General features: G+C 38.0%; 1 protein-coding gene across 1 annotated transcript in view; it reads left to right on the plus strand.

Annotated features, from left to right (window-relative positions):
• Positions 1–13,441, plus strand: part of LOC122875815 (protein diaphanous homolog 3-like) — a 183,962-nt gene that overhangs the window by 99,347 nt on the left and 71,174 nt on the right. The window contains exons 23-24 of the mRNA XM_044195365.1: positions 4,656–4,780; positions 8,936–9,100. Of these exons, the coding sequence (XP_044051300.1) occupies positions 4,656–4,780; positions 8,936–9,100 (290 nt within the window). The remainder of the gene's footprint in view (positions 1–4,655; positions 4,781–8,935; positions 9,101–13,441) is intronic.

Raw genomic sequence — 13,441 nt, forward strand, 5'->3', positions numbered from 1 at the left:
CTAGGAAGGATAAACTTCACCGTTATTTTTTAAAGCTTGTGTCCCAAATATTGCTGAACAAATTACATATCTCTTTAACCTCTCAATTTCTACTGGAGTTATCCCTCAGGTCTGGAAATTACATGTAGTCCCACTGCATAAGGGTTGTGATAAAAGTGATCTTAATAACTATCAGCTAATTTCCAAACTGTCCTGTCTTGCTAAAGTCCTGGAGTCATTAGTTAATAATCAGCTCAAATCTTTCCTCTCAAGAAATTCAGTGTTATGTCCACTCCAATCTGGTTTCAGAGCTAAACACAGTACTATGACTGTAATTACTTTTAGTTGTATCTGCTGTTGACAAAGGGAAATATTGTGCTGCCCTCTTTGTTGATTTATCAAAAGCATTTGACACTGTTGATCATGCTATGCTCCTGCAGAGTCTTCGTGATACTGGTTTTGATTATAAGTCCTATAAATATCTCATAGACAGCAATGTGTGATTTTTGGAAACGATCATTCTGTATTTCTACCACTGTCAAAGGGTGTTCCACAAGGTTCAATTTTGGGTCCTGTCTTAAGCACAATTTAAATTAACAGCATTACATTCTTTATAACAAATTGCAATGCCCATCTTTATGCAGATGATACAGTTCTGTATTGTTTTGCAGTACTGCACACTCAGCCACTGAGATACTACAACAAGCCTTTGACAAATTGCAAGATGCATTTTTTAAATTTGAAATTAGTCCTGAATGCAAGCAAGACTAAATACATGCTATTTTCTAGAGCCACAGATATTATGGACAATAGTTTGCATATTACCACTATGAATTTACTTGAGTGGGTTTCAGAGTACAAATATCTTGGGATCTGACTGGATCAAAAAGTTGCATTTAAATTTCACATTGACACACTTGTCAGCAAGCTAAGACAAAAAATTGGGTATTTGTACAGAAACAGAGCTAATTTTCCAATGTTCAGTAGGAAGTGGATAATTGAGGCCGTCTTCTTGTCTGTCTTGGACTATGGTGATATCTATAGACACGCCTCTGCCTCCACTCTTAAGCAGCTAGATTCAGTTTATCATGCTGCCCTAAGATTTATTGCCGGTGACAATTATTCTATTCATCATTGCATCTTGTATGAAAAGGTTGGGTGGGCATCTCTAACAGTAAGACAAGCATTGGTTTCTATTTATTTATAAAGCCTTTAATGGCAACTTGCTACAATATGTCACTTCTTTATTAAACTGGTTCCACAGTCATTATTTGATTCGATCTAGTGATTGGTTGAAGCTCGATGTCCCGTGTGCAAACACTAAATTTGGGAAAACTGCCTTTGGTTTTGTGCTGCACACACTTGGAATATTTTACAGCACACACTAAAACTCAACACATTTGTACTTATAGGTCAATTTAAAACCATGATTACAAACCACTCCACACTTGAATGTAATTGTTTTTAACTGTGTTCTGTTGCTGTCTGTTTTCTCGTTACTTATTTTTGTGTATTTATTTTGTTTTGTACTCTTGACATCATTGAATATGAGGCCATGCCCTCAATGATTCCTCGAGATTTAAAAGGTTGAATTGGAAAAAAAAAAATGAAATGACAAAGGTGCTCAGCACGTTGAGTGTGTGCACCAGGATTTCTTGCATTACAAGTCTCCACTTCACAGCCTCTGGCACCATCAGTCTAGTCACACTTGTCTGTCAGGCTTTGGACTCAGATCTGCGGTTTTCAGTCTCCTAACTTCCATACATCAAAGGATGATCTATAGTGGAGCTATGTCTGTAGCACGGCTGTTTGTGAGTGAGTATGCATGGTTGTGTGCTCCACATTTATAGCAAAGCAGGTTGGCAGAGTAATAAAAGGATGTCAATGGGGGATTTGACCTCTACAAATATTCCAATTAGTATTCTTCTAAAACATCCTATATCTGTCTGCAACCCTTCTGGACCACAGAGGCATTCAGGCCCCACTGCTCATAAAAATCACTCACGCTTTAACACACAGAAAGAGAAAGCAAGAGGGTGGCCAGAGAGAACAAAGAAGATATGGAAACACCTTTTTATGTTTTTTCTCCCACTGTACCACAGAGCAATTATTTCACAATTCTTAAGTTGTATATGACAGATGTGTGTTTAAATAGATCATCAGCATCATCTGTTTTGAAGCACATTTCAGGCAGATTTTCTCCTAAAGCATACACCTCAGTTTTTCTCATCTGCATGTCTCCTCTTCGGGAGACATGCATGTCCCCCACCTTAGGGAGCGTCATTGCCAAAAGCTTGCAGCTTGGATTGTGAAGCTAAGAAAATAGGAGATCCCTCTCTGTTTTGCTCTCTCTCACCCTTCCTTGCTATTTTCTCAAGTCAGTGCACCAACACTGGGCTTTAATCATTTCGATTAACAGACTGCCTATCTGGCCTCTTTCTACTTCTGTATGATGCCCACACCTCTTTGTAATATTCACTTATAGCACAATAAAACTGCACCTAAGAGGCAAGAAAGAGAGAGGCTTGACTCTTTAAAAAGATTACAATCCCTCTGCACCCTTATCGTGAACACAGATAATTTGCATATCTGGATCTTCTAAAGTTTTAGCTTCATTCATTCTATAATCTTTGTAGTTTAACTTTAACTTTTTGTGAAATCTAAGCAATTTCATGATTTTCTGTTTGGATTTGAACCAGCAAAACATAATTTTCTATAGTCAAATTTTTGTTAGGCTACATCCATTTAAGACACAAAATTGTCCATTTTACAACTTACAGATGAACTGATTAGCACAGTAGCAGCATTTAATACACACATTGTCACAGGTAAAAGATGTTAGGCTTTAAAGGGTAAAAACAGCTTTTAAATAGTAATTTCCAAGTAAGTTAGCAAAGCCCAGATATTACTTTAACACAGATGTTTAAATATTTTATTTAATGTCATGTGATTCTACGTCTATAATGGCTTCAACATAGGCCTGTGATTTTCCAAACATTTGACAGGATTGTGTCAGGATCTGTACTAAAAATGGAGCTGTGTGTTGCTGCATTGCTTAATGTGTGCTCTTGGTGTGTCTTTTCCAAATTGCTTTCATTGTTTCTGAAAAAAAAATTAAGATTTTTTTCCACATCACAATTCTTCTGCATGGTCTTTTTTTTTTTTTTTTAACTGTTCAGATTGGCAAGGTGATTTCTTACCAAAATAAAATGTAACAGCCAGTCAGTGCAGAGCAGTTGCTGAATACTGCTCTGATTGAGACATCATTGGTGCCTTCGACTGTTAACTATTAGTCAGTGCTTACCATGAGATACAGGGAAGGAGAGCTGAAAAAAAGAAGGGGGAAAAAGAGAATGAATATAAACAGACAAATTGCTGAGAGAGTAAAGATAGGACTTTGAGGACAAAGTAAAACATGCAAATAGTAGAAGGAACTGATGTGATAATCATTTGACAGGTACAGATGCAGTTGATGTTCTGTAGTGAGTGTTATATGAAGTCTTCTCTTTGTTACTGCAGTGTTTGGCCTTCTTTCTCAATCATGACCGACAGCAAAATGAAAAGTCCCACCTTACTTTCCCTCTCAACTAGCTGAATTCATGAATGTGTATTTTTTTGTACATACATTCATATGCTCACCTTTACCTGCAGTGAAAAAACCATACTCAAACTCCATTAAACTTCAAATTTAAAGAAAAATTGTACAACTTCAGCTACTGCATACTTTTAGAATATTTGCAGTCAAGATGTCTGATTGAACAAGTGTGTGTGTCCATTCCAAGACAGTATGTCCAAGACAGTATGTTCCCATCAGTAAATGGGGTTTATGCTATAACTTCAGTGAGAAGCTTAGCTATATTGAAGTTCTCTCTCTCTTCTTTTACTTTTCGTAAAGCATGTATTAGGATCAAGGGACATTTGAAACTACTTAAAAATAAGCAGCTTATGCCTTTTTGTCAAGCAGGGTCTAATCAGGGTAATTTAAACCATATGCTATATTCAGTGACTAGCTTAAAGTGTCAGCCATGACCAACTTAACAGAAAGTTAGGCTCAGTGTTCCCCTGCTCCCGCACCTGCATGATCCATGCACCTGTTGATAAGACTAAAGACAAAAGAAGGAGGGCGTAGAAAGATTCCTACTTCAACTGCCATCTTCATACTTTGAGGCTGCAGTTTTGAATCTGTCACTCTGTGTTACTGAAAAGCCACAGATACAGTTTAAATATATGAGCAAACAGAGCAGGCATTTGCTTTCACTACAGTATGTGTCAGTAAGGGCATTGCATTCTTGTATTAATTTAATGGTTTACGACACACACAAGCATATAAGAGGCAAACAGAATAATAAAAAGCTATGTATTGAACATACCTTCATTTGATGTTTATGTTTTCCTCAGTCATTGTTTATTCCCATGGTGTTTCTGGCACAGTGTGAACCCATAATAAGCATAAGCATGCTTTGCAATTGAGCTGGCTTCTCTCTCATTTTCTGTGTTATTTGTTGTGCATGCTGTTTTTCTCTTTTTCTTTCAGAGCCTAAAAATAATAATGCTTTTTGATTGTTTAATTGAGTTGTCCTCTCTCTGCTTCTTTGTTCACATTTCCTTGGCACGTGGGTGTGTTTCTGTGTGCTTTTGCAAATGTGTGTGTCTTGATATATGTGGGTGTGTGTCAGTGTCTGCAGAGAATCTGGAAAAGAGCCTCAGGCAGATGGAGAGGCAGCTGCTGCAGCTGGAGAGAGACCTGGAGACTTTCTCCTCCTCCGATGACCCCAACGACATGTTCTTCACTAAAATGGCTATATCCTTTACACACACATGCATTCACTCACCAGTCCAGGGCATTGTTCAATGTGTTTACTGTAATTAATCAAACAGAACAAAAGTTAGAAGAATATTAATGGAAATAGAATTTATATGTTTATATTTAACACTGTTGTGCTTCATAGGCTGGCAAAAGAGCAGCTTTTCATAGCTCAACACAGAACTTATGGTATAAAAGGAGGGGAATCTCTAGTCTTTGGTTGATCAAACACCCAATTAAACACATTTCCTTTACCTTTTACATAATTAAATACTCATGCTGTGTTCCATTAGTTCCCATCACTTTCAACCTGGACTCCCTCCCCCTCCCTGATTTTTGGGAAAAAAATGTTGCTTTTCAAAAGTGACTATAACCCTCTCCTTTCAAATGGAAATTTTTCATTACTTGATATGCTGTTAAAGCATAAATTAAAGCCTGGTCCTATATAAACACATGTTTTTCTTTCCACTGTTGATGATCAAGAAAGTCGTGAGTCTCATCCCATTCCATAGTCAAGTTTATGTACGCCTTTCAGCTCTCCTTTTTGAAGGGTTCTTCACACTGACGGTAACTTCAAAATGAAGGTAAGAGTTAGAGAGGGAGAGTTCGGACAAAGCCTCCTTTGTCTTTCTGGCACTCTCTTTCCCTCTCACAGCGTCAGTCATTGTTGTATGTTCCTGGAAACAGAACAAAAGCAATGAAATATGTTTTATTTAATTGTCAGTTTCTGATAATTAAACAAAAGCGCTAATTCACAAACACATAAATACACAATTTCTCTTTACTGTTTCACTGCCCTCTTTGGATATCCAGGTCCATTGCTGACAGCTGTCCATATATGCTTGGCAGCAGTGTTAATTATTCACTATCCTCTGAGGTAGTTTAGTAGATCAGGTTGACAGGCATGTCTCAGACCAGGTGTGTAAGTGTGTGTTCAATAATACACCCTGTACCTAGCCTCCTTCATGTAGTTTTGATCAATAGCCTTGGGGCTAGGGCACTGATGGCTTGTGCTATAGTAGTTAGCAGAGAACTTGAGTGCAACATTGAAAGGTTTGCTGAGAATGGATTTGACAGCTTTGTCTTTCACTGCTTTGCTTTCCATCCATATGTGAACCTCACAACCCCAAACTGTGCTCATATTTTTGGGACTTGAAATCTGTTGTCAGCATTTGTTGGCTGAGACAGCAGAACCACTACAGCTTTGATTGGTAGCCTAATTAATAGTCACAACCTGTGTCTGCAACCTGGAAATAAGTATCATAAGATGTAGCATATATTAAACATGTATTTGATAAATTTAAATGACATAGGTATATGATGTTTGTGCACCTTTTTAAATTAAGTAATAAGTATTATTGTAAGTATTAATATATTATTTGATATACTGTATAATAACATATACTTCATTTTAAATTATTTTGTTGCACAAAAAAGGACTAAATTACAAGAAACCAAAACAAAATTTAAATGAGGTGAACTAACCTCCTCAGCAACTCTGAATTCTGCACCCAATTTTTTAATTAATCTATATTATTAATGTGTTTTTTAATCAACATTGGCAAGCCATGTTGGTATAATCAAGATTTTTAAAGTGGCTGGACAAGGGATGCACCAATTGTGAAATTCTGGGCTGATACCAATGTTTAAAATAACAATTTGCCCGATAGCTGATACCGATGTTATTTTGTTGTTTTTTATTTTGTTTTTGTTATTTATTCCCCCCTTTGTACCTGGGGAACAAAGAAATCTTCATTATAAAAAAAATAACGGAACTGTTTTAAAGTCATCCAGCCCTTCATTACACTATTTTTGAATGAGCATAAATTCAGTCATACAAATTTATTGAGCAACCTTTAATATAACCTCCTTTCACATGAAAAATATTATTTTTTTGTGAAAAATAACTGCTTCAAAAGCATTTTTTGCTTGCTATACAACAAATACAAATAACCAACACAAAATTTAGCCAACGCAAAATTGATGCAACACAACAGATAAACATCAGCCGCTGCCATCGGTGAATGTCATCCTATTTGCCGATAGGCCAAAACCGTGTTTGGCTGATATATCGGTGCATCCCTAGACTGAACCATTGTTCTAGTACCTCACATTATTGAATACTGACTATTACTGAGCATTACTCAGTTATATCTGTGAAGATTCCCAGTCATCCAGGTCGTAGGATACCTCAAAGTACTAGATCAAAGTAGAAGGAAAGGGCATTTTCTCTTTTATTCTTGAAGATGTTTCAGTGCTCATCCTGAAAAAGCCTCTTCCTCTTGAAAGATGATTCGATCAATTTTACACACGGCGGCTTCACCTGCAGCTGATGAAGTTTGTTGGCGACAGCCAATGGAATATACAGTCACCAGCTAAACATGATAAGCATGGAGTGTGACATTGGTGACATTGAAAATTCCATTATCACTTCATGCACCACTCGAGTTTACATTTACCGTATTATTGGTCTAGTGTTACACTTCTGAATGTGAGCTAAGCTTGTAAAGGTGGCAGATTAGAACAGGAGAGAAACAGAAGGAGGATGAGCAAATGAACAATGGGAGAAAGAAATATGATGGAGAGTAAAGGGTCAGTAAGTAAGCAAGAGTGAACATGAATTCTTGAAAATGAGCTGCAGTGGAACACTGCTTTCTCTGGAATAGGGAAGAAGTCAGGAGGAGAGATATTTTACACCCCATGATACTTATCAACCATGGCTCTTGGCTATTTCTTCTTTTCTCTCTCTCTTGCTTTCCATCACCTGCTCAGGCTTTCCTCATGCCTCTTTCCCCCAGCTCCTGGCTTGGAAAGATATTACTGACAAGTCAATCTGGGAGCAGTGCCTATTGAACAGCATTTATCCAGCTGTAAACAGGTAGTCCCATCCCTACCTAGATTCTACTGAGGCCAGACGTCAAATAGGTCCATCAATTGAGCAATAACGAAGGGGCACAATAGGCCCCAGAGAGGCTGCCCACATAATTGTGATACCACACACACACACACATACACCGTTGCTTCTTATCTGCCATGAGACAAAGATGTTGGGGTCATTCACAGGACTGCTGGTTAGGGACACATCATGTAGGTTTTTTTTTTTTTTTTCATTGATTTGCACAGAAAATTATAAGGACTAAAAACAGATTTTCTCATGAATCATAATATAGGAAATGATTTTTGAATAGCAAATTCATGCTTGCTAGATTGTGAGCGTGGTGACTTACAATAGGCTTAACTGTACGCCTTGGTTGTAGGCAGGATGTGTATTACTGCTCTTGTTTTCCCCCTGACTTGTCTCTGACACTGAGACCTCTCCAGCTTACGTTGACACAACCGTTACATATTTGTCCTCATCCACACAGTAGAGCTGTCCTTTGCTTTGTTAGGTTGACCCAGGAGGAACTTTTAATGGTCTTCAATCTTCTTTGCTAGTCAGTTTTGGCACAGACTACTGTACAGGAAATTGTAAAATCAGTAATATTTGCTAGATCTCTGTGTGTTGTAGGATATATTTATGTCTGTGATGACCAGCTCTTGACACTATTCTTAGGACATTTTGAGGTGCAAGGACATGTCATTGGTCCACACAGTGGGGAAAAAAGCTAATTTTTAGGGTTAGGCGGCCTAAAAATGATAACAGAACCAGTGCCAAGAGCACAGTTAAATGCAAATACGTCATTATCTGCTGCTGTTTACATTGACTGTGAAATTTGTGCAAAAAAGATTTTCAGTAAATTATAATCTGATTGCATGGGTTTTGAAATTACAGTGGCAGAGAGGGTTCAATTTAAAATATTGTGAACTTTGAGTGCAGTAACATCTGAGAGTAGAATATATTCCTCTTTTTCTTGAATTGCGTTTATATTTGCAGTTAATATTCTGCATGTCAGATAAACCAACACACCAACCAGGAGCCAGACATGAGCCACAGATGCTGTAGGTCGCAGGGGATCATAACAGTGAACTCATTGTAGTAGTAACCTGACTGACAGTATCATATATAGCATATCATTAAGGCAACATGTGTGGATGCTTTTTTCCTACATTTCCTGTAGTGCTGTCAAATAGGGGTGTAGTATACTCGCAGCAAAATTTAATTAACACTTACTGTGTGATGGATGTGTTGTTGACCTTGACCACAATGCTCACAGCTTCAGCAAGGTTGCACGGGAGCAGTATGGCAAGCTGGTGATAATGCACAGCAATATGGAGACGCTATATCAGAACGTGCTGGAGTACTTTGCCATCGATCCCAAGAAGACCTCTGTGGAGGAGCTGTTCACTGATCTCAGCAACTTCCGTTCCATGTTCACTGTGAGTATGTTGTACTTTAGATTATCATAGTTAACATCTTACTGTAAATGTTCACATTTGATTAAAATGGGGTGGCAATTGGTTGATGAGCTGATTCTCAGTGGGACTGGCAGTACTTGGATTTGTTTTACATTATAGGAAGTCATTTGATTAAATTTTAATATTAAAAGAATAATCATTAATTCAGCTTTAATCACATGTTACAGTTGATGTTTACCAGAAATGTGTTGTGTTTGTTGGCTGTTAAAAGAATTTACTGAAAATATTGGACATTGATACAATACTGTTTTACTACTTCTGCAATTATAAACATTACTGATGTAAGAAAAACCTTTAACAGCATCAAGAACCATTAATAAGGATTTAGTTGTCTGGTATTGGTTCATGCAGTAGAAGACAACACTTTGGATTGATAGCTGGTTCCAGTCAGGTGTTTTGAAATTTGGTGGGTAAGGCTGTATTTTGTTGTAAACAGCCCTGAATACCAAAAAGCACAATACAAGTGAAATTTTAGAGTATTGTGTTGGGCTTGAGAAGAGCTGCAGTAAATCTCGAGTGGATGTTGGGAAATGGTTTTAAACTTTTTCTATATTTATTCATTGGCTGTATCAAGACAGATCCTCAACTTCATTTTGTGATTCTTACATCAGTGTCCTGGGGTATAATGCAAATCAGAACAGTGCCAGTTCTATGTAGTCCAGTCCCACTCAGACATTTATGTCATCACTGAGCTCTGTGGCCTTATCATTCTGGTGCTACTGTCGAGCTGTGGAGACCCACTGTGTTTAATCAGCAGGATTAGAGGCACAGGCCACTGGGCGCGATAGATAATAGTAGCTAATTAGCCTACAAAGTTCCCGCCCTGCCCCCAACTTAACATCTACCTCACACACAAATGGATTTCATGCCTCTTTGCCTTTTTTTCCTGCACAGTCATTTAGTTATGCTTTAGATTTTCTTATACTCCAAAGCTTTGTCTGTACATGTGTGTGTTTTTCAGGGAGAGTGGTGGTGGGGTTTCGGTCCTGTCTTATTCCTGTTTTATATGTATGTGGCTCAGAATTGTGACAGCAGAATAGAAGAAGTAGTAGTAATGAAGAAGTAATTTTTTATGATGCAAAGTTATTATCCACTTGAACAGCATTATTAGAAGATTCATCTTTTACATGATTTTGTCATGGTCAGACATGGTATGGAAATGTCCCCTGTCTGCCTGAGTGACACTTATGTGTGCCTGATGTAGACTTTTCCTGCGTGCTGTACACAAACAGTGCTTACTCTACACTAAGTCTGACAAGAGACTTTTGAACAGTTTTAAATTGGTCTGCAGTTGACTATTTTGACTGTTGTGTGTTCATTAAATTATGTATTGTAAGGATAACATTATTGAGACACACAGTAAATGTGTTTTTATAAACCTTTTAGATGCCCAACCACAAAAATAATTATTGTCACTCCTCAGAGGATCAGTGTTTTATAAGCGATCCAGACTTGTGTTATTGGTAGAAATCCAATAAAAGGACTAGCTGTGAGGCATTACAGCAAGTACAGTATATATAGAGTATTTGTTGCTGTCTTGAAGAAAAGGGAGTTCTTAATCTCACTTAATGTGAGCAACCTTACTTAAAACTACATGTACAATATACAACTTTTTACTTTGACACACAAAATTTATTAGTCCTGCCCTCTTCCCCTCTTATATGATCAAATTCACATTCTAACACTTAGTTGCCACATATCCCGATATGCTGGCTGCTGTGTGTGGCATCCAATCTGAGACTGAAGTAACTACAGTATCTACACAGTCTTCACAGGCTCGAAGAAGCACACAGTCAGAAAAAAAGGTTCCCAGAAGCTTTGCTTTTAGCTTGGCTGTTCCTTTGTTTCCTTTTTTTTCACCTATGTTATTGATCCCAGGACTTGTCTGTTCTGTGATTCTTTGCCTCACTTTAATAGCCAAAACCCAGTTCACCACTGGCTGTGTTCAGATATGAATCAGACCCAGAGCGAATGATACAAACCTCAGTATGTTCCATGCTTTAACTTAACGCCAATCAATAATAATGAGAAGAATAACATATGTTATTGGCAAGATAATGTTTCATATTGCAGCTGTAAACCCTTTCATTTTAGCTCCATGGTTTGGGCATGAGTTTTGCAGTAGTGTTTATGTTCTGACCAAACATAACAGTTAATGACTCTGCCAGTGAAAGGTGAACAAGCCAAGTCTTATAAAGACTAGCATTATATGGTCAAAACTCCCAAGGTAGCTATTTATTCCCCTGCGATAGGTCATGGTGTAAGCAGGTTACACCCTCAGCAATGGTCACATCACAGAGACATATCTTGCGAGAAGCCAAGGCTAGGTCAATGAACGTAAACGAACAGTAAATCTCAGCACCGTAACCTCTCGGTCAAATCTGTGTCAGCATTTACCCTGCTGTGCCAAGGCCCATGCTAATAGGTGCATGCTGACCACTGCCTGAAGCGAACTGAGCCTTGAATTGTGTGTATTTTTCTCGCATAATGTATTAGTGTGTGTACATGTTTGTTTGTGTGCGTATGTCATTTTGTGTTAGCAATTTTTTATAGGGAAAGCTTCTTAGCTTTTTCACGCACAAAGATGTACACACACACACACACACACACACGTATACACACATACAGCATGCTCAGTCACCCGTATGAAGGACCCAGGGCGAGGCCACACATCTGACAGGAATCCAATTGAGCGTGTCTAATGGTGAACATCCAGGAGAGGAGGAGGGGGAAGCAGACCTGCAGTGATGAAGGAGAGCGGAGGGCAATTTCCTCAGAAAGCTGGTTCTCTCTCTCTCTCTCTCTCTCTCTCTCTCTCTCTCTTCAGCTCAACATTACAGTAAAAAGGGATGCTTTGTCAGAAGGCAAACATCACATGCCATCTTTTTTTGTAGTTTCAGGCTCTTCTTCACTATCTCTCTAAATCAATGTTCTTTCAGTTCTCATTTTTCAGTATTTAGATAATTCTTGCCTTCAGTGTTGAATTCAGATTTCAAAACAAATGAAACCTGCCTTGCCTGTGCTTAAAATTAACTTTTTATGTTACTGTACTCAGTTAATGTCCACACTGACTATTTTTTCTTTTATTATTTGAAATTTGCTAATTGGTTCTGTGATTTAAGAAGACAGCATGGCCTTTTTGTGCTGGCTGTGATCATATAAATTTTTGTTTTGACCAGGATGTTTTGATATAATGTTCTTTAGCTGCTCTTTTTCCTGTTCTATTCTCTTTGTGAAGTTTAAGAGTGATCCTCCTTTAAACAGGCCCACTTGTTGTATTGATCCGTTATTGACTAATCATTGTTTTCCCGGGCTGCTGGCAGCAGCAAAGGTTCCAGTTTTAAATAAGATGTAATTTTGTCTCTGCAGACTTCCTTTGTGGATCTGCATAGCCATATTATTGAAACCATCTGCCATTAATTTTTAGCCATACTAGCGGCATGGCTCTAGAAAATGCAATATCGGTTGGTTGGTTGGTTGGTCAGTCCACCACCTTGGTCCAGATTGAAATACCTCAAAAACCTTTGGATGGATTGCCATGACATTTTGTACAGTCATTGTCCCAAGATGATGAATCCTACTGACTCAGCAGGTTGACATTTTTGGTTGTTATTGATGACTATTGCATGCATTGTTGTGAAATTTGGTACAAACATCCGTGGTCCCCTTGGGATGAATTGTAATAACTTTGATCCCCTGACCTTTGATCAATTGTGAATATGGTAAAAATGATACCTGCTAAACATCAACAGGCTGACATCATTATCACTGTGAGCAGGTTAAGCATGCTGACATTATAATTTAGCTCAAAGCACCACTCTGCCAAACTATAGCTTGACAACGCCGCTAACATGGCTGTGGACTCCTGTTTATTACATAACACCTTAAAAAAAGCTTAGACTATATTATTATTGGCCTAAATGTGTTAATATCATAGTACAGTTGTCATTTGCATCATAGGTTTGTAGGGCATATTGTTGTTTTATCTTGTCTTTGTTTACAAAAGACAAACTAATCATACATCTTTTACAAATTTAGTTTACAAAAATGTGCAAAATGTGATTGACAATCCAATCTATGAGGCTGCTGTAAACAACACTGATTTCACCACTGACTAGATTGCTGTCTGTATGAAATTGTATGGGTTGAGTGTAGCGACAGCTCTGTTTGGTTGTTATAGTGCAAGTATGTTTGCATTCTGTTTTAGTAAATGAATTTGGCGTTTTAATGAGAGAGCTGCTTGATAGTGAAGACAGGGCGGAGTGTCCGAGTTTTGACTAAGTTGACCCGTCACAGCTGTCT

This window comes from Siniperca chuatsi, linkage group LG1 (assembly GCF_020085105.1).
Source record: "Siniperca chuatsi isolate FFG_IHB_CAS linkage group LG1, ASM2008510v1, whole genome shotgun sequence".
Taxonomy (NCBI): Eukaryota; Metazoa; Chordata; class Actinopteri; order Centrarchiformes; family Sinipercidae; genus Siniperca; species Siniperca chuatsi.